The following is a 20,901-nucleotide window of genomic DNA, read 5'->3' as shown; positions in this document are numbered from 1 at the left end:
TTCCCTTGGAAACTACCATTGCCTGAAATAAAGACTCAGAACCTGGAGCTGTTATTTCCTTACTTCTGGGAGAATCTATGTCAATAAAGGAGTGGAGGTATAAAGGAAGGAGGTGTACCACTTACTTAACAGATATCCCAGTGGGAAAAAAAGTCATTTTATTCAGATGAGGCACTTTCAATGTATTGTTTGTGACGTGTGTGTGTATGTGTGTGTGTGCACATGTGCATGGGGAATAGTGGAGATGGTGCAGGATAATAAATACTGTGAGGGTGAAGGAACACTCCCCTGAGCTGGCAGGAGTGTTTGGCAGCAATGTACGGAGCCTAGGGAGTAGAGTCCAGGCACAAGGAGGTGGGCTCAAGGCTGGCTTGGAGGCTGAGATGTCCCCCCTCAGCATAAGAAGCCAAAGAAATTGGAGGAGCGGGGGGGTGGGCCCACGAGCATGGGCATCTGGTTCCTGTGGGTAATCTTGATCTGGAAAGGAAGGAGGCGCATTCAGAGATTAAGACCTAGTGCCTTGGGGCTGGAGCAGCAGAGATTTAGGGGAAAATCTGTAGGGTTCAGGGTGGGTTGCCAGGGTCCTAGAGAGGCCATGGTAGGAAGGCCAGGGGCTGAGAAATCAGGATTTGGGAGGAAGGGTGCACAGGGGAACTTGAGGCCTCAGCAGGAAGTAAAGAAGCTGTGGAATGGAAATTTAGGATCCACGGAGCCTGGGGGTTCAGTTTTTGGCAGGCATAGGCAATACTCACTGTACAGGGTGTCTGCATCCAGGGTTCTCCATCAATTTGCATGGGGAGGGTTTTTGTGGTGCTGTGTGAGGTCAAGGCAGATTGGTGGCAATTTCTTTATCAACCGAGTACCAAAACTCTGTTCTTAGGTTGGCCTTGAGACCCTTTGTTACTGAGGAAGGTCTGGTACAGTCCCTCCCCACCATTCCCATACCCTTCTGCTTTCCTGGTCCCACTCCTTCCCTCAGAGCCCCCAGCTTGAGTTTTCCTTACTGGAAGGTGATCTCAGAGCACTTGGCTAGCCGATGTCCAGCATTCTTGAGCTTGGTATAGATCTGGCCCATCTCAATTGCACCCTCCAGCCCTACTACTTCCAGCCGCTTGTCGCTTAGGTCTGGGGGGGTGGGAGGTAGGGAGACAGGTTTTGTAGAAGCAGGGTTCCTCTGAAGAGAGTCACACCTTCTCCTTAGTCCCCCCCACCTCAGCTCCCAAGGCTGCTCCTCTTACCTGGTACACAGGTTTTCAGGATATCAGGGTCGGTGATCACTTTGGCTGTAGCACCTAAGGCCTGGTTGATCCCATGGATATCGCTGTGCGGTCTCTTGGTGTCACCCCAGAGATTGGAGCCCCCATGCGTGCTCGGGATGTTTAGCACTGCAATGCCTTCTAGGGACAGGTTGCTCAGATCCAGTGGTTTCCCACAGATCTGAGGGGAGGAGAGCACAGATCCTTGCCTCACGGCATCATGATGGACGTGACCTCTCCCTCCACCAGATAACACACTGGGATGACTAGGATTTGGAGGTTTGCAAGAGGTGGAGGGAAGTAGGGACTGGTGTATCTTACAAACTTGGGAAATCGGGATTAGAGAGCAGGGAGGTCAAAGTATAGGTTCAAGAATATGAGAAGTTCCTGAGGGCTCCTGTGGAGGGAGAAAGTAAGATATAAGGGGCTAAAAAGGATGTGGGGTTGGCTCTCATCACACCCACCTCAACTGTCAAAGATTCCTCCAGCTTTTTGCACGTTGAGAAGATGGATTCAGAAGTGGCAAATTCGAAGTACCATAGCTTGTTCTTCATTCTGTGTCGGCCCCAACACCAGGCCCAGGAGGGAGGGGACAAATTACACAGTGATGGCACAGGTGGGCTAAGTGACAGGGAAGGGCATCAACCTCCCAACTGCAGTCCCATGGGGAACAGGGAAGCTTGGTTGAGGGGCTTCCTAGAGGTGTCACTGCCCGTCTAAGGACTGAGTCAAACTTGGCCACCACGTGGTCCCTGCTACTGTGTATGCCCACACCCGCCCCCTCTCCCTCACCTGCTGTTGAACTTCTCAGGATATTTCTCCCGCATGATGTGAAATCGGTGAGCAATAGAGGCATCCTGGGGAGTCCAGGGCACATGAGATCAGAGGCTGCCTCATTCCTCAGCACAGAACCCTCTCTTTAACTCTCCAGTTTGGGAGTGATACGTCCCACATTCTGATTTTTTTTTTTCGTCCCACATTCTTTTCTTGCAACTTACACCACTGTGCCCACTTCTGATTTCCCTGTGTCACAGCTCCTTTACCCTCTACCTTCCTTTTCTGCCCTCCTCCAGCCTCTGCCTGCTTAACCCCCACTTCCTCCCGTCCCCCCCATGCCCCACTCCACTGACCACACCAATGGAGAAGTAGTTATTGATGATTTGAAAGGGGACTGGGTCACTCTTTTCTTCAGTTTGTTGGGGTATCACCTCCACAGACCATCGATCCATGTGTACCACCTTACTCGTCTCTAAATCCTTGAGGATCTTCCCCAGATTCTGTCCCTCATACCCTAAGGATGGTATGAAGACAGGTTAGCACTGAACCCTGGGTCCCAAATGGACCTCCTCTCAGCTCCCAGATCCACAGATTCCCAGGGATCCTCTGCCCTGGTTCTGCAGATCCTCCAAGCCCTAAGCAGTGAAAGGGCAGGGTGTTCAGTCATGGCTCCCATGGACCAATCTTAAGGTCAGACTCTTACTGACCCTTTTCTCCACACTGTCACTGTCATGGAGGGTGAAAGTTCCCAATGTGTGTGCGCATCTAACAATAATGCCAAAGTTCATTTGGAAGAGTAAAGAAAATAGCCAGGAAAATGAAAAGTGCTGAAAAAGATAAGTGATGAATGGGAATAATCTCTCTCTTTCTCGGACGCTTCCTCTCCCCATTCTACCAGACAGAACACAGTATAGAGCAAGGGTATCAAAACAGGGTAATAACTGGCACAGTGACTGGAATAAAAAGTTCAATAGTAAAGAACAGAGTGCCCAGAAATAGACTCAAGTATATACGGGAATTTAGTATATCATGACATTTTAAATAAATGGGGAAAGATAGATTATTCAGTAAATGGTACTGGATGTAGAAGTCACCCCTTACACTAAAATAAATTCAGGATGGGTCAAAGAATTTAAATGTAAGCAGAATTTGTACTAGCAGAAAACATGAGTGGATGTTTCATAATCTTTGAGCGGAAAAAGCCTTTCTAAAGCATAGTACAAAACTCAGAGCCAAGCAAGAAAAAGACTGAGAAATACAATTATATGAAAATTAAAAACTTCTGAAATCAAACAGAAGTAAAGCAAATATATTTGGAATTTTCAAAATTGCCACAAAATAAACTGAAATAGTTCTGACAAATAAATAAATAAAAAGACCTAACCAAGCAAACAAACAACTTCTGTACAGTTAAATAAACACACACCTAAATAAAAGACAAAAGACAAACTGGGAAAAAATATCTGCAGCGCACATAACAGACTAACTTCTCCAACATTCAAAAAATGCTTACAAATCACTATATTTAAAAAGTCAGGGGGACTTCCCTGGTGGCGCAGTGGTTAAGAATTTGCCTGCCAATGCAGGGGGCATGGGTTCGAGCCCTGGTCCGGGAAGATCCCACATGCCGCAGAGCAACTAAGCCCATGCACCACAACTACTGAGCCTGCACTCTAGAGCCCGTGAGCCACAACTACTGAGCCCACGTGCCACAACTACTGAAGCCCATGCGCCTAGAGCCTGTGCTCTGCAACAAGAGAAGCCACTGCAATGAGAAGCCCGTGCACCGCAATGAAGAGTGGCCCCTGCTTGCCACAACTAGAGAAAGCCCGCGTGCAGCAACAAAGACCCAATGCAGCCAAAAATAAATAAATTTAATAAAAAAATAATAATACCATTAAAAAAAAAATTAGGGACTTCCCTGGTGGTCCAGTGGTAAAGAATCTGCCTTCCAATGCAGGGGACATGGGTTCAACCTCTGGTCTGGGAACTAAGATCCCACATGCCACGGGGCAACTAAGCCCGTGCACAGCTACTGAGCTCGTGCGCCTCAACTACAGAGTCCACGTGGTCTGCAACCCATGCACCACAGCAAGAGAGAGAAAACCCGCAGGCTACAACTAGAGAGAAGCCCGAACGTTGCAACGAGCGCTGAGAGGAAAGATCCCACGTGTCGCAATGAAGACCGGAGGCAGCCAAATAAGTAAATAAATATTTTTTTAAAAGTCAGTAGAAAAATGGCAAATAACTCAAGCCAATCACAGAAGAAATACAAATGGCCAATATTCATATTAAAGATGCTCAATATTACTAATAGTTAAAAGAATTGTAAATTAAAATTGTAAATTAGTTAACTTTTTGTGCCTATCAGATTGACAGACTATGAAGACACTGAGAAAACCAAACGCTAATGGGATTATTAATAAACTGGTACTCTCATTTGCTGTTAGTTGGAGCATAAATTGGTATTTCATTTTTGGAAGACAATTTGGCAACTTTTACCAAAACGTTATCAAATTTTATCAAAACATATTCTCCGACACAGCAATTCCACTTTTAGGAATTTCTCCTACAGAAACAAAAATCCACAGAGATGGATGTATAAGGATTTTTGCTGAGGTACTCTGTAAAACAGGAGAAAACTGGAAACAATCTAAATGTCCACCAGGAGGGGAAGGTTATATAAATTATGCCAAATCCATGCTATGAAATAATGTGCAGCTATTGAAATCAGAATGAAATCTCTACGTAGTATCATGGAGAGTTCTCCAAGACATATTCAATGAAAAAAGAAGTCCCAGGACAATGTGTGTAGTATGATCCCATTTATGTTTGTTTAAAAGTTATGTGTGTGTGTGAAAACAGGAAAATGAGTGCAAATAGGAAACAGTTATCTCTGGGGAGGAACGTGGAATTTGGTGAGGGGGTAGGGAAGAGGAAACCTGTATGTGAAGACTCACACATTTTACTCTTTAAAACCTTCCACGGTGAAAATGTACTGATGCATTACTTGTGTAATTTTTAAAAAATAAAATAACTAGTAAAATATTTATACTTTGAGCCAGCAATTCCACTCCTAGAAATCTCTTCTAGAGAAATTCTCACATCTGTGTGCAGAGATAGACTGCAGCATGGTGTGTAATAAAAAACTGAATGCTACCCAAATGTCTATCAATACGGGACTAGTTAGGGAATTCCCTGGAGGTCCAGTGGTTAAGACTCCACGCTTCCACTGCAGGGGGCACGGATTCAATTCCTGGCTGGGGAACTAAAATCCCACATTCCGCGTGGTGCAGTAAAAAAAAGAAAAGAAAAGAAAAAAGTCTTCACTTCCTCACATTCCACCAATGGTTCAACCCACTATAATTTGCCTTTCTCCATACCACCCTGCCGAAACTCTTTTGGCAAAGATTGCCAGTGATTCCTGCCAAAACCAATAGTATATCTTTAGCTCTCATTTTAACACATGAAACTCCTCACTCAGCCTCTAAAATACCACTAAAGTTACGGAGGACCTGTTCTGTTTTTTCTTAGTCTCTGTGGTAAGCAAAACAACGGCCTTTCAGAGGTGTGCACAACCTAATCTCCAGAATCTGTGCATATGTTGCCTTAAATGGCGAAAGAGACTTTGCAGATGTGATTAAGGATTTTAAGATGAGATTATCCTGGATTATCTGGCTGGGCCCTATGTAATCACAGGGCTCCTAATAAGTGAAAGAAGGCTACAAGAAAGAAGAGTCATGGAAGGAGATTTGACAACGGCAGCAGAGCTTGGAAGGATAACATTGCTGGTTGGAAGCGGGGGATATAAGCCAAGGAATACAGGCAGCCTGCAGTAACTGGAAAAGACAAGGCAAGGGATTCTCCCCTAGAGCCTCTAGAAAAAATACAGCCCTGCCAACATCTTGATTTTAGCACAGTGGAAATGATTTTGGATTTGTGCCCTCAAGAACTGTTAAGATAATACATTCGTGTTGTTTTAAGGCACCATGGTGATTTGTTACAGCAGCAAGAGGACACTAATACAGACTCCTTTAATAATTCATCTTCTTCTGTTCAACCCTTAAATACGGTGTTTACCAGGATCTGGCTGTCCTTATCCACTTTCTCTTCTTACCTCTTTCCCTGGGTAACTCATCTACTCTGAGGATGTCAATTACCTCCTAGAAGTTGACTCTCAAACACATATCTTCATCCCTGACTTCTCTCCTAAATTCCTAACATCAATTTCTGACTACCCACCACACATCTCCACCTAGGTGCTCCACTAATACCTTAACTCAGTACATCCAAAACCAAATCTATCTTTCTTCTTTAACTCTTCCTCCTCCTATATTCCCTATTTTTTTAAAAAAATTATTTATTTAATTTATTTTTGGCTGAGTTGGGTCTTCTTTGCTGCACGTCGGCTTTCTCTAGTTGTGGCAAGCGAGAGCTACTCTTCGTTGCGGTGCGTCGGCTTCTCATTGCGGTGGCTTCTCTTGTTGCAGAGCATGGGCTCTAGGCCCGCAGGCTTCAGTAGTTGTGACATGTGGGCTCAGTAGTTGTGTCTCATGGGCTCTAGAGTGCAGGCTCTGTAGTTGTGGTGAACGGGCTTAGTTGCCCTGCAGCATGTGGGATCTTCCCGGACCAGGGCTTGAACCTGTGTCCCCTGCATTGGCAGGCAGATTCTCAACCACTGCGCCACCAGGGAAGCCCTATGTTCCCTATTTTAATAAATGGTATCCCCATCTGCTCAGTCCACAAACCTAGAAAATGTCTTAGACTTGTCTTTACCTCTTCCTCCACAATCCATTAGTTACCAAGTATTGTGGCTTCTACCCCATGACTCCACTGGTGCTGCCTTTGCTTTTGTGCTCATCATCTCTTGACTAGACAATTGCAATTGAGGTCCTGCCTTCTTCCTCCAATCCATCCTCCACAGAGCTCCCATAGCAATATTCCTTCCATCAATCCCCCTTTGAATCCTAGGATTTTTTTCAATATCAACACAAGTTTTCATTAGTGCTGTATTTATATCATTATTTTCATGATTCAGATGGAATTAGCAGAAACTGCTATGAGAGTCTCATTTGCAAAACACAAAGTGAAGACTCAGGGCTTCCCTGGTGGCGCAGTGGTTGGAGGTCCGCCTTCCGATGCAGGAGACGTGGGTTTGTGACCCGGTCCGGGAGGATCCCACATGCCGCGGAGCGGCTGGGCCCGTGAGCCATGGCTGCTGAGCCTGCGCGTCCGGAGCCTGTGCTCCGCAATGGGAGAGGCCACAACAGTGAGAGGCCCGCGTACCGCAAAAAAAAAAAAAAAAAAAAAAGTGAAGACTCAAAGTTCATGATTTCAAAGTGTCTAATACTGTTAATGAAAAAAAAAGATGTTGAGGATTTAAGCATGCCTCCCCCACAAATGGTCATATGTTTACATACAAGATTTAAATTATATTATGCAGAGATATTTCTCCTTTCTGGAATAATATTTTATATAAAAAGTAATTTTTATTATATACAAACTATAATTTATATATATAAAGTATTATATATGCATACACACACACACACACACACACACACACACACCTATTTTTTCTTTTAGTTACATCTTTCATGAGTTCCAGAGCTCCCCATGGTTCAGGGATTGCACATTCAAATGCCTCAGAGGCTAGAAACATAAAGTGAGTGACTGGAAGGGAGGTAAGAGGATTGTGGTGAATTGAAGGATACATGACCCACTTCTTAGAAATAACCAAGGTCAAAAAAATTCAAAACACTGCAAGACAAACAATACAAAACCCTACACATCATTTCTGTCAGTTTTCAAACTCTGAGGATGAAGTTAAAAACTCCTCACTACAGCATTCATGACCCTGCATTTTCTGGACCCTGCACAATTCAGTCCTCCCTCTTCTCATTGCCCACTGTGCACCCTATGTCCCAGTCACAATGAACAACTCGCTTTCCAAAATGCACCACCATGTTGTTTGGTGACTCCTCTGGCCTTACACAACTTCTTCCACCTAGAATACTTTCTGCTCTCCTTAGCAGCCTCCTATTCCATAATCTCCTGTAAGATCTCAGAGCTGGACTCTGAATCCAAGAGCCTCAATTCCAAGACAACTTCCTCAATTCCAGGACAATTTCAATCTGCCCCACACTGACCTCTTTATCTACCAATTACATCTCTCAAACTTTCTCTTTGAAGGGAAAAAGAGACTAGAAATGGGAGAGCAGCTAGGAGACTGTTGCAAAAGACATGGGAAAAATTATGAATGAATGAATGACCCCTGATTACAGCTGACCCTTGAATAACATGGGGGTTAATCTGTGTATAACTTATAGTTGGCCCTCCGTATCCACTGTTTCTCCACATCTGTGGATTCAACCAACCATGGACCGTGTAGTCCTATAGTATTTACTACTGAAAAATATCCTCAATAAGTGGACCGGCGCAGTTCAAGACCATGCTGTTCAAGGGTCAACTGTAATTGGTTGGATAAATGAATGAATCATGGCCAAGCTCCCTGCTAGCTCCATCACTCAGCATCTGGCTTAGCTCTTATACAACCTTCCTTATTCCCACATTGTCCTCTCTACCCCCATATTCTTTGATTCTGAGCCCTAAGACTTGGGAGAAACAGAAGGATATTTTTAGGTTTATAGGGAAGAGGACTGTCACCCTTGACCCTTCTAGGTTCAGACTGTCATCCTTGACCCTTCAGGTCTTTGCTTCTTCCAGAGCTCTCTTCCTTTGGGACAATCCACTTTGGGACCCCCCCCCCCCAATCTGTGCCTCTGTTTTCCACCAAGGCTTTTTCTTCACCAGATGCCTAAATGCCTTCTCTGTGTGCCTTTCCCTACCTACCCAACTCCCCCATTCCCCAGGAAAACAATTTCTAACCACTTACCTCCTCCCCATCTTAGGCAACGAGCCAGATCATTTCCAGTGCCCAGGGGCAACACAGCAACAGGAGGCACAAAAGGCAAGTTGGCTTTGTCTGTGGAGGCAGGTAAGGAGACGGATGAAGGGAGTTAGCTCTGGAAGGCCACTGCCCCTGGGCCCAGCCCAGAGCCGCTCCCTGCACTGACCAATGGTCTCTAGAATCCAGCCTACTGTGCCATCTCCTCCACACACCAAAACCCGGTAATCAGGAACATCTCTGAAGAATCTGAGCCTGAGACAAAAGGTGAGAGAGAAGATGAGGAAGGATAACTGGACTGAGGCTACCCAACTCTTGGACAGGCAGAGTAAGTACTTCTTGCCTCTCGTTCCTTATAACACCCTTCCCCTTTGTCAAACGACTTGTTTCTATTAAGGGTAGAGAAAAAGTACAATGGGGAAATCTTATAGCCACTTCTTAGTGGTGAGGGAGAGATTGGTATCTCCATTCTTTGAGAGCAGAACAGAGATGAGCTGGAGAATTCAGAGGTAGGGATACCCAGCAAAAGCAGCATTCTGAAGTCTGGTTTCTTGGGCTTCCCCTGGACCTCCCCTCCCAACAGGCACTCTTTCCTGCTCTTTTCCAACATACACAGATAGGCAGACACACACAAACCCTGCGATACAGCCCCTAACCTATACTCACCCTGGCTCGGGACCATCCTTTAGGAGGTTGAACACCTGTCGAGGGTTTAGTAGATACTGGAATTTCCAAAGCACCCTGTGTGGGGAAAAAGGAAAGCTCATGGCAGGGCACAGCATGGATATTCTGTACTCCACTCTCTCTCTCTCTTTTTTTTTTTTGGCCGTGCTGTGCAGCATGCAGGATCTTACTTTCCCCACCAGGGATGGAACCCCCGCCCCCTGCAGTGGAAGCATGGAGTCCTAACCATTGGACCGCCAGGGAGGTCCCTGTACTCCACTCTCTTGATGTCCTCAAGGTATGTCCCCTGCATACACACAGATACCCAACCTCTGTCCATCTTCCCTCTCTATTTTATAAGACCTAGTAGAGCTCTTCTCACCTCTCCCCTTGCTTCCCACCACTCTTGGGGTTGACAAAGACCAGAAGTGGGTGGGTGTTAGAAACAGGGTCAATCTGCATTGAGGGAAGAAAACAAGGATAAGGAAAGCAGGATTTTGTCAGAGTTAAGATGGGTCCTGGAGACAGGAGCAGAGGGCTGGCATTCCCCCCAGGTGGCTTTCCCCTCCCCCAGGGAGCAGGAACCAGTCCCCAGGTTCCCCACTTCATTCCCTCCCATGAGGTCCCCACCACGAAGCCCAAGCCTCTCAGCCCTGTACCCGCAGTGCCTCAGAGGTGCTCAAATTTAAATCATCCACAGTCTTCTGGTTTGTTTTGCTAATTTTACGCTCCTGTCCAGAGGCCTAGGAAGGGAAGGAGGCAGAAGGAAGGAAAACTGGATTGTGTGAATCCATAAACAGATGAGAGTCTGACTTGAATCCTAAAAATATAGGCTCTCTGCTCTAAATGGCATTGTGTGCGTGTGTGAATGGGGGAAGCATTCCTGTCCCCTCCCAGCCGCTGTCCAGGGATCTCACAAGGACGCTGGGATAGATGGAAGATGGACGCAGGATGTGATCGCGGAGCAGCCCACAGTCACACTCATGGCCCATGGCTGGCAGGCAGTCGTCATGGATCTGAAAGACAAGGCAGGCACGGAGAGATTGTGGAGGGAAGCTCGTCACCTTTCAGCTTGGGGTCTGCTACCGAAAGAGAGCCCTTGGGAGTAGGGCAACCAAGGCTGTAAGGGAGATGTGCCCGAGGGGGCCACCGGAGAGGGCAGCTTAGGGAGGGGCCCAAAGCAAGGCTGGAGGGATAGCTCCCGGACTGACCTCTAGGTGGCACCACACACAATGCAGCCCAACCAGACTGTGGTAGATCCGGATCTTTTTCTGACAGCGGTCGCAGCGTCCAGACTCACAGCCTCCTCGCACCCACACATGTGATTGGACCTTGGGGAGAAAGGCAAACTCTTGTCTGAGAGGGTCTGAGCAGGGACTAGGGGAAGGCCTGAGGGCAGCAATGGGCCAAGAGCCAGGACCAGGGCCAGGACGGGGGTGGTGATCCGGTGGGCGTGGGGTCACTCACACCAATGTCCTTCCGAGACTTGGCATAGGTGCTGACTTCGCAGGGCTGGGCCTTCATGGCACAGTGGTCGTGAACGACGTATTTACAGACTGGGCAAGAGTGAAGAAGGTCAGAGGCTTAGCTGCAGCCCCTCCCCCTATTTCTTCCTTACCTGGGGGTGAGACAGCATCACTCACTGAAACATGGCATATAACCCCTTGCTGTGAGAGTGTAGTACAGAACTCAAGTTTGGGCTGGGGGCTCACCTCCAAGACCCGTGCTTTTTGCTCACTCTTCCCCCTAAAAGAGCAATTGCTACTATATGCCCAACCCCACTCCATTCATGTGTCAGGAACTGAGCTGGATGATGTAAAGGAGGCCCAGATACAACAGCAACAATAACAACAACAATAATAATAGCTAATTTTTATTGCAGACTTAATAGTATCTACATGCACTACATGAAACACTTTTCTTGCATCAACTTATTTAAAGCTCACAATTACCTCATTCTCAGTTGAAGAAACTAAGACTTAAAGAAGTTATGTGGCTTTCCCAAGGTCACATAACCAGTCACTGGCAGAGCCCAGGATTCAAAGTCAGGTCTCTCTAAGTTCAGTGCTGTGTTCCCACAGATAGCTGGGCTGCCCCCCTCTTCCCACACTCCCGGTTACACTCACGGTTACAGCTCAGCCCCTGTTTGCCAAGACCAATGCTCGACTCGCACAGGTTGCAGTAGACTGGTCGGGGGAACCTCTTGGGTCTCCACATGTGCTGCCCATTGTCCTTCAGGGTCTGGGAGGGCACAGCAGATGATCGGGAATGTCTAAGCCCTTAGAGTGCCAACCTCTGGCAAGTACGACCCAAGGCAACTGTTTTGCCCATCCTCACAAGTCTCTCCTACTCACCATCTCCAGACCCAGTAGCACTAGCAGTGGCACGGTGGTGGCCCCAGCCCGGAGCCACTCAGCTAGGGAGACAGAGCCACTGCCATCATAGTCAATCTCTTTCATCATCTCCTGAAGAATCTGAGCAGAGAATGTGGGGAGGTGGACTTCTGGTGTGAGTAACCCCTCAGATCTGACACTTCTCCACTGTCCCCTAGGACAGCCAGCCTAGCCATCCTAGCCAAGGGCACCAGGCTGCCTGTCAGAGATGGGGGGAGGTAGATAAAGGTCTCACTAGGGAGCAGGTACAACAAGGGACATGCAGGAAGAATTGCCTTACCGGCCTCAGCTCAGACACCTCCCAATCCAGGTATTCAGCCACTCGCATCATCTGTATGATGATTTTGTCCACTTCCTGAGGGCCGAGAGGGTAAGAGCCACAGCCATACCCTGCCTCACTACCACCATCCAAACCCTCCTCTAGAAATCAGGGTTCCTGAGTTCCACCCACAGACCCCCTCTCATTCTCAGGTGTCTCTGCCAAGTAAATGAATGTCTATGTGTCTGTGTTTGCAACGGAGCCCCCAAGTCGTGTCTCCAGCATCCTCTTTTAGGGGTCAAGAGCTTGGGACCTACTCCCAGATTTAGTCCTAGAGGACTCAGCTTCTCCCTCTAGCTTCCTCTGCTTCTTAAGATCCTGAAAGAGTTGGGACGGGGGGCACAGACAAATGGACACATATTCCCTTGCACAGCATACAGGTCCCCCAACTCACTGAGCTGTCCAGGATCCCATTTCTGTCCGTGTCGTACAGCTTGAAGGTGACTGTGGGGTGTTTTAGGGGGCCAGGGTCAGTTTGTGAGGGATACCCAAAGAATTCATAACAGAATACAGGGGAAACAAAGAGATAAGGAGAGACTTTTTGGATGAAGAGCCCAGGACTTGGGGCTGGGACTGAGATGGGAGACAAAAAGGGAGGGGAAACAGGTCTGGATTCCACCCTTGGTGAACCTGATAGGCGAGACAGTACACACCTCCCACATCCCATCCCGGGTCCTCCACACGAAAATATACAAGACGTGGGAACTAGGGTGACTATGGTGGATGGCGTTAGGTATAAGGAGTCTGGGGAAACAGAGGAAATGGGTCCATTCTCTGGCCCCACCTTTGTCTAGCCTGTCAGCCTTTAGGAATCCTGAAAAAATGAGGGAAGGAAGGCTGGGGAATACCCTCTCTCCCTTCACCTTTCCTTCCCTCTCCCAGTCCAGAATGGTAACTCACACTCTAGCTTGTCTTCTGGCCGGCCACCCTCCAGAAGGGAAAAGTAGCAGGAGACATCACTGAGACACACCACATCTGGTTACAGAAAGTACAGCAGATCTGAGGTTGGGGCTCCCTCCAGTCTGGCTCTTCTCTTTTCCTTTGTTCCAACTCTTCCCTTTAACTTTCCTCCCTCTGGCTCCTAGGCAAGCCTGGCTACCCTCTACCTCTCCCTCCCACCACCCTGCCCCCAACATGTGACTCAATTCCACTCTCACCCCAAAACCCACACTTAATTTCACTTTTCCTCAGGAGGCCCAGCGCAGTCCCATCTACGTGACCATACCTTCTTTTACAGTCTCTTCTAAGCAGTAACTAGTCTGGAAGGATTGAAACAGTGCCAGGCTTAGGGGACTGGGAACATTATCCACTTCCAGATAGATTTTCAGGAATTGCTGGAATCCTTCGTACCCAATGGCCTACGATGAGAGCAAGCATTACCCTGGGGAGATCTGCAGGATGGGAGTTGGGGACTGAATTGGGAGTGGTGGGGACAGTGACAATAAGTGCAGAGTTGAGAAGCACCCAAGGCAGGAGTATGGTTTATTGGGCTAAGTCCTGAGTTACTAGAATCTCTTGTTTTGTCCTAAAGCAATAGTTGCAGTAACAATGGATGCTGGGGAGAGAGGATAGCAAGGGTTGGGCCCAGAATAATCCCTGGAAGTTGGGCATCCCGATGGAGTAGCAAAAACAAAGGTGGGAGGAGTTGGTGAAGGAGAGGATTTCCCAGCTGCCACTCACATCTCCTTGGAGATATTCAGCCATTTCACCATCCTCAAAGAGCTTTAGGACATCACTGACCTTTCTGGTGGAGTCTAGGATGTGAAGAGAGTGAAGAGAGCATGAGTTTGGTTCAGCCCTCCCTGCCCTCTGCCACAGTCCCACCCAGACATCCAACGGGAAAGAAGATTCCAGTGAGATGAAAAAGAAACTCCAAGAAGAAACACAGAAGTACAGAGAGAAAAACATTTCATGTCCTCCAAGGTGGTTGCCCTCTTTATCTCTCTTCTCTGAGATATGGTGCAGGCAGTCAAGATTCAGAGAAGGTGGGTAGAGAGCTAAGACCACGGGCATCTTCCTATTTCCCTCGCCTCTTGCTCCCAGTCAGGCATATCTCAGGAGCATCCCGTCTCAAGGCCACTGGGGAAAAGAGGGGGAACTTGGGGGAATGAAGAGGAGGAGGTATTGTCTAAGGGTAAGGTCCCCAGGACTGAATGACTGAGAGGAAGACTCACATTCCATGTATTTTTGCAGCTGGGCAAAATCACTGGGGCTTATTAGGCCCCTCTCCTTGGCCATCTTTCTTTTTTTCTTAAGGATGGACACGAAGACAGCTTGGTAGTAGTACTTCTGGCTCCTGGAACTCTGCTTCCAAGGGTAGCTCTGGAGGAAGATGACAAGAGCATGTGGCAGGACTGGCCAGCTGTCTGGGTCTCTTTGCTTCTGTATACTCTGTTCATTTTCCACTCCTACTACTATTTCTGTTCTTTTCTTGTCTCTGAGTCCCTCCCTAAGTCTCTTCCTTTTCCTGTGTTCCTCTCCTCTGTGTCTCTGTCTCTCCCTGACAGTGTCTGTCCGCTGTCTCTGTTTCTCTGACTCATCCCTGACTTTCTCTCCAACGTTTCTGTATCCTTCTCCAGCTCTCTGATTTCTTCCCCAACCTGTCTTGATTCATCTCTGACCATCCCTCACATCCCTGCCCCCCACCCCTCTTTCCCAGGCTATACACGTCTCTGGGAGTGTGTCCCTCGCCTGCTCCTACCTTTTCTCCCTCCAACCCCAATCTCTGTAGTCTCTGCCGGGCCTAAGCTCTGTCCCATCTCCCTTCGCATCCCGCATCCCGCAGACCCGGCCCTCCGGCGGTTCTCACTGAGATGGCGGCACGCCTCCCGGGCCACTACCCCATCTTGCTCCGCCTCCAGCCCCGGTCCCCAGCCCTGCTCAGTTACCACTCCCAGAGCCACCCACGCCCCGCAGCAACGACCTCTAGCGCTCCTGGCGCGCGCGACAAAGAACCAGCTCTAGCCGGGTCCCCAGCCCCGGCCCCGCCTCGTCTGCGTCCCGCAGCGCTCCACTGGGGAAGGGCGGGACCCAGGCACGAGAGATTGGGGAGAAGGTAGGGGAAGAAAGCTCTGAGCATCTGCCGGGCGTCTCAGCTCCAGGAGGGTTGTGCTGAGTGCGGGAGCCTTCCTTCCACCCTGCTAGGTTAGCAGTGTTTAGGGAGCCCCAACTTTCAGCTATGGGACCCAGGGACCAAGGAGGAGCCATCACGTGGATCATGCTGACCACTGACCCAGGGGCCAAGCTGCAGAGGGCAACTTGCCTTGCGGATTCAGTAACAGCAATAACAATATCTTACATTAGCATAGTACAACACCACTTTGGAGTCAAACAAAACTGGGGTTAGTCATATCTGGGTTCCATTCTTAGCTGTGTTACCACTGTGTGACTTGGGCAAAGTACAGCTATAAAATGGCAGAATGCTACCTATCTTTCACAGTTGTGAGGATTAAGTCAAATAATGTATAGAAAGTACCTAGTATAACACCTGGCATATAGAGGGCCTACAAGGAATGGTAGTTATTGTATTAACAAGTAAAATCAAATTCTATGAGATAGGGAATTATTGGTATAGCCATTCTACAGATGAAGAAACGGGAGCTCACAGAGGTTGGGACTTCCCAAGGCAGGTGACAAGGGGAGGAGCCAAGGCTCCAACCCAAGAACTTCGTGGTGCAACCCCCTCCCCCACCACCTCTCTGTCCTCCTCTTGTTCCACTCTCCCCTTCACACACTGCCTTCTAGTCTCACTGCCCTCCTCTCTGTTCCTCAAGCATGCCAAGTTTTTCCCTGCTCAGGGTCATGAGACTTACTGCTCTGTCGGCCTGGACCATCCTTCCCCACTCTTGACAGAGCTGACTTCTTGCTTAAGCTGAAACGTCAGCTCCTCCAAGAGACCTTCCCTGATCGTTCTGTCCTAAGGTAGCCCCCCTCCTTTGCGTAGCACCCTCCTTTGTTTCCTTCATAGAATTTATCACAACTGGAGATTATCTTGCCCATTTATTTGCTTCTTTGTTTACTGTTTGTCTTTTCCTACCAAAATGTAAGTTCCACAGGGCAGGAACTTATCAGTCTTATTCACCACTGTATCCCCAATACCTAATGCCCATCATGTTATAAGTGCTCCTATTGGTTGTACAAATAGTTGTATGAAGCTAGGGAGTCATATATGGGGACTCTTAATCCAAGCGCGGTTAAATGGGATGCCAGAGTATCCATCTGGACAGTGAGGGGAACATGAGACAATGTGGGGCACGTATAGTAGGTGCTAAATTAATATTTGTTAAATGAATGAATGATGCTAAAAAGCACTTATTGTGGTACTCCATCCAAGGCCCTGACCTTCTGTCTCCCCTCCGCCCACTTATTTAGGGTGGTTGGGGCAGGCTTAAGGAGGCAGTTAGGGTCTACTAGAATTTTTTTTCTGATGGTGCAAGAAACTTCTCTGTAACCTCTGCCCTTGGGACATCTCTGCCACTCACCTCCATGTATAGCATTCCTGTTCTGGGGGCTCTCTGGGAACACTTAGAAGGGGGTTCTGAGACACTAATATTGTGGAGAAAGGACTCCACCCACCTGGTCCTTTCAATGACTATAATCTAACTTCTCCTGCCAACAGATCTAATGAATATATAATAGTCTTATGGCTAATGGGGTCTGTAAGGCTTAATTAGCCTCTCTGATTACCCCTGGGGATTCTTAGATGGCTCCAAGGTTCTAGGAAATGGAATCTGAGAGAGAAAGTGACAGGGAGAGACCAAACAAGAGACAAACGGGAGAGAAGACAGAATACTTCTCTCTTGCCTGTCTTTTCACAAGCCCCCCCGGTCTTACATGTAGTATATAGGAGAAGTTAAAAGAAAGGACTTTTGAATTAGATAGGCTTGGATTAGAATTCTAGCTCTTGGGACTTCCCTGGCGGTCCAGTGGTTAAGACTCTGCGCTTCCAATGCAAGGGGTGTGGGTTCGATCACTGGTCAGGGAACTAAGATTCCACATGCCACGCAGCGTGGCCAAAAAAAAAAAAAAAGAATTCTAGCTCTTGGGTGAGTTATTTCATCTCCCTGAACCTGTTTTCTTATCAGTAAAATGGTTACCTGGAGAAATCAGTCACCATGGGGGGGTTAAATAAGGTAATACATGCAATATACTTAGCAAACTGCATGGCACAGAGAAAGAACTCAGGAAACATTAGCTATTATTATTATTATTATTATTATTATACAAGGGTGGTACCTAGAGAAACGTATCTGGAGATTAGGAAAAATGATGCCTTGGACCCAGGATGGCATAAATTCTAGGGACTCCCAGCAGCAGTGAACCCCAAGTTGTATACCTTCCCACTTGCGTCATGTCTCAGGCACAGGCATGTAATATCAGGATCCTGCATTTTGCCTCTGGGAGGGTGAGGAGTTGTCTATAGAAACTAGACTATCAGGGTCCAAGGACACTCCTGGGCTGGGACCTTGGACATAAAGGCTCCTGCGATTTTTTCAGTTGTGCAGGGCCTTAAAAATCTGGAACAAGTCCAATTTTGTCCTGCTCCATCCCAGCCCTGAGGCTGTAACCTGGGCTAGTCCAGACCAAGGCTAGGGCTAGGAGGGTGGGGTCTGCTGCCCAACCGCCAGCTATTTGTGACTCACCCTTCCCCTCCCTCCTCTGGTTTCCCTGCCTGCCCCTACCAACTTGGGGTGAGAAAGTAAGAAGTTGACTTGGAGGCAGAGAATCCTAGAACGTCCTCAGAGCTGGGAGGCACAAACTGTCTTATTTTACAGAGGAAGAAACTGAGGCCCAGATAGAGAGCCACTCTCTCAGGGTCACACCCAGACTCTAGACATAGTGTCCTTAGTCCATTCCATTAAATCTTAGTGTCTCTGGTCTTCTAGATCTTATTTTAAACATTAAATACTAAAATTGCTGGTAACTGAGAGATAACTATGATTTCCAAAGCCAGTGCTAACATTTAAAGTTTCCTTTTTCACATCAACACTCATTGCTCACATTCCAAGTCATGTAGGTTTACCATTACCCAAGAATCAGCTATGCCCCCAGAACACTCAGGCTGACCCAGCAAGGATCCCCAAGGGGCAGGCACTCCCTTTTGAGGGCCCAGACCTGATTACCTGGACTTCTGAATCCCTTAACCACACCAGGGCTTACATCCTCCTCCTGTTTCTGAAGACTGAGGGAGGGTCTCTTCCTTCCTGCCCATCCCTGCTACCAGTCAGTGGCCCCTGAGAGGGAATCATTTGGCTTGAAGCCTTAATATTTGTTAAGCCTCCACAAACATGGCAGATGGTAGTGTTGCCTGATTAAGGGGGTGGTGTTTGTGTGTGTGTGTGTGGGTGTCATTGTGCAGTACAGGAGGAAGTTACGATGTTGGCACGCTTGGGGGATGTGGGCTCATATGGTTAAGAGGTTGAGGAGATGCCCAGCAATACTTGCATTTCTTCCTCAGTAAAGCTCATTTCCCCCACTGAAAGGTGAAAAGTAGGATTCAGACCCAGGTAGTTTCAGAAACTTCCCGGTGACAGGTGTGGAAAGGAGAGGGGTGGGAAGTTGGGGACCAGGAGGCCAAACAAGAACCCTTCTCCACCCGTGCAGCGCTGTGCAGGTTCCAAAATGGACTTTCCTCCGACTCGGGTCCCCAGGAGCCAGCTTCAGCATCTGTCCGAATCATCGGGACAGATGGAGGGCAAGGTCTGCGGGAAACACTACTTACGGGGTTCTGGGCCAGTCCTCCCGCTGCCCCCCGCTCCTGGCGCAAACCCTTCTAGCTACCCGCTCCAGCTGTCACGCTTCCTCCTTCTCGGCCCAGCAGCCCTACCCTAGCCCGCGGGGCGTCCCCTCCCGCGGCCCCCGCCCCGGCCTGCTCCGGTGCGGGAGGGCGGGAGGCGGCAGGGGGCTCGCGGGGGTCTCTACCTTGCCTGCGGAGGGCGCGCTGTCGGAGCTGGAGCGCCGGCGCGGGAGCTGGAGCCCGAGCTGGGCTGGAGGGGACGGGCCAGGCAGACGCGGCTGCCGCGGGGCCGCCCCGCTCCTGACGACACAGCTGCCCGCCCCCCACCCCAGAAGGCCCGCTCGCCGGCGCCCGCGCCCGGCGCCGGGCGCCCCTAACTCTGGAAACTTGTAGTTCACCAGACCCGATTCCTCCCTCCCCCGATTATCTCCAGGGCTCTGGTCTGTGCCACTTTCTCCACATTCCTGCGCAGCTCATCTTCCCGCCCCGTAACAGCTCTGTATCTGTCTTTCCAATCACTCACAGCCTCTCCCCGCATCCCAACCCTGGGAGGCCAAGGTAGGGGGCGGGGCCGCTGATGAGACAGCTTGGCTGTTGCCCACCCAACCAACTTCTCACCCTCTCCTAATTGCTGCCACCAGGGGCCTTCCCAGCTCCTTTCCATCCATCCACCATGGATTGAATTCACACTCAGGAGGCTCCGCAGAAGCAAGGCCAGAGTTTCAGACTGCACATCCTAAGACCAGACACCTCCCTGCCACCATGGGCTCCACACTGCTTGACACTACTTGAGAGAATCTGCCCATCTTTGCCTCCAGGTTCCTCACCTCCGTTAAACCCAAACCCCAGGTGCCTCAGATTTGTTTTCCCCAGGCTAAGGACACCTCCTTCTCTCAAGACTCAGATTCTTCCCTTAAGTCTGGGGTTGTGATTCAGGTGCAAAGAGCATTCTGGTCTGGGGGCTTCCCTGGTGGCGCAGTGTTTGAGGGTCCGCCTGCCGATGCAGGGGACGCGGGTTCGTGCCCCGGTCCGGGAGGATCCCGCATGCCGCGGAGCAGCTGGGCCCGTGAGCCATGGCCGCTGAGCCTGCGCGTCCTGAGCCTGTGCTCCACAACGGGAGAGGCCACAGCAGTGAGAGGCCCACGTACCGCAAAAAAAAAAAAAAAAAAAAAAAGAGCATTCTGGTCTGAATCCACCCTTTCTCCATGCCCTAACCCTCCCACTTTACCTGCTGGCCTTGGCAGGTGCTGTGGAAGGCCCTGGCCAACAGTCGGGGTGAAAGGAGATCCTTTCAGCTTCTCCTGTCTGGAATCTGTTTGTAGTTAAGGCTCTTGGGGCAGCATGGATGGTGGTGAGGCTGGTAGAGCAAGGGAGAGAGGCTGAGGCCTAGGGACTTACTGGTAGGAACTGAAGACCCAGGCATCCTGCTCCCTGGCCCCGCCCCAACTCTGTCTACCCGCCTCCTAGCCTTCATTGAAGTAGGGCACAGTAACAAAGGCTTGAGTTCCTGGAATCTTCCCTCATACACCTGGTGGTGGAGAGGGGGAGGGAGAGCTCTGATTGGAAGGGTGTATGTGGGTGTTGTGTGTATGTTGTACATGTACACACATACAAACACAAATGTAATATATACATACTTTTGGTGGAGGTTGGAGAGGAGAAGGAATGAATACACGAGGCCCTCTAGTGGAAACAGAGGGGTCTAAGCAGTTCTTGACTGTTCTGAGACTTGTTGGAAGAGAATCCTCCATTTTTATCAGAAATATAGCTGCTGAGTAATAGGGTTTGGAGTATCGTTGTTGCATCTGAACTGGAGATATGAGGCAGCGGTTGGAGAGGACCTGTCTCTC

The 20,901-nt window shown here is 48.9% G+C and overlaps 1 protein-coding gene across 2 annotated transcripts; it reads right to left on the bottom strand.

Annotated features, from left to right (window-relative positions):
- Positions 1 to 148: 148 nt before the first annotated feature.
- DGKA (diacylglycerol kinase alpha) lies at positions 149 to 19,332 on the bottom strand. Of its 2 annotated transcripts, none has more exons than XM_082666558.1 (24): positions 19,237 to 19,332; positions 14,490 to 14,637; positions 13,996 to 14,069; positions 13,541 to 13,673; positions 13,216 to 13,290; positions 12,710 to 12,759; positions 12,277 to 12,351; positions 11,958 to 12,077; positions 11,730 to 11,844; positions 11,071 to 11,159; positions 10,815 to 10,934; positions 10,521 to 10,619; positions 10,263 to 10,346; positions 9,986 to 10,059; positions 9,607 to 9,681; positions 9,110 to 9,195; positions 8,929 to 9,018; positions 2,387 to 2,547; positions 2,049 to 2,113; positions 1,721 to 1,811; positions 1,239 to 1,437; positions 1,005 to 1,125; positions 753 to 813; positions 149 to 477 (listed from the first exon to the last, which is right to left on the bottom strand). In XM_082666558.1, the coding sequence occupies exons 2-24, from the start codon at positions 14,551 to 14,553 to the stop codon at positions 394 to 396; spliced, it is 2,205 nt and encodes a 734-aa protein (XP_082522684.1). In that variant the 5' UTR covers positions 14,554 to 14,637; positions 19,237 to 19,332; the 3' UTR covers positions 149 to 393. The 2 variants fall into 2 exon arrangements, with proteins under 2 accessions (XP_082522684.1, XP_082522685.1); XM_082666559.1 differs by lacking the exon at positions 19,237 to 19,332 and adding an exon at positions 15,017 to 15,076.
- Between the last annotated feature and the right edge of the window lie 1,569 nt (positions 19,333 to 20,901).

Source organism: Grampus griseus, assembly GCF_964374135.1.
Source record: "Grampus griseus genome assembly, chromosome: 11".
NCBI classification, from domain to species: Eukaryota; Metazoa; Chordata; class Mammalia; order Artiodactyla; family Delphinidae; genus Grampus; species Grampus griseus.
This window is presented reverse-complemented; position numbering and strand designations above follow the sequence as displayed.